The sequence below is a fragment of the Galeopterus variegatus genome, unplaced genomic scaffold, assembly GCF_000696425.1.
Source record: "Galeopterus variegatus unplaced genomic scaffold, G_variegatus-3.0.2 Scaffold20935, whole genome shotgun sequence".
Taxonomy (NCBI): Eukaryota; Metazoa; Chordata; class Mammalia; order Dermoptera; family Cynocephalidae; genus Galeopterus; species Galeopterus variegatus.
The window spans coordinates 6,301-6,736 of NW_007747046.1; the positions used below are offsets into that span (position 1 = coordinate 6,301).

The 436-nt window shown below is 47.5% G+C and overlaps 1 protein-coding gene across 1 annotated transcript; it reads left to right on the top strand.

The window, feature by feature from the left end:
- Window positions 1-3: 3 nt before the first annotated feature.
- LOC103583249 (putative olfactory receptor GPCRLTM7) lies at window positions 4-434 on the top strand (the record flags this gene model as incomplete). The annotated part of the gene is made up of 1 exon (XM_008564621.1): window positions 4-434. A coding segment is annotated over exon 1 (431 nt), but the record flags the coding sequence as incomplete, so codon positions are not given.
- Window positions 435-436: the final 2 nt, after the last annotated feature.

The following is a 436-nucleotide window of genomic DNA, read 5'->3' on the forward strand; positions in this document are numbered from 1 at the left end:
GAGATGGTGCTGCTCATAGCCATGGCCTTTGACCGATATGTTGCCATATGTAAGCCTCTTCACTACCTGACTGTCATGAGCCCAAGGATGTGCACCTTCTTTTTAGTGGCTGCCTGGATGACAGGCCTTATCCACTCTGTGGTTCAATTGGCTTTTGTAGTAAACTTACCCTTCTGTGGTCCGAATGTGTTGGACAGCTTTTACTGTGACCTTCCTCAGTTCATCAAACTTGCCTGCACAGACACCGACCGACTGGAGTTCATGGTCACAGCCAACAGTGGATTCATCTCTGTGGGCTCCTTCCTCATACTGATCATTTCTTACATCGTCATCATTCTCACTGTTCAGAAACACTCTTCAGCTGGTTCACCCAAAGCTCTGTCCACACTTTCAGCTCACATCACTGTGGTCGTCTTGTTCTTTAGTCCTCTGATGT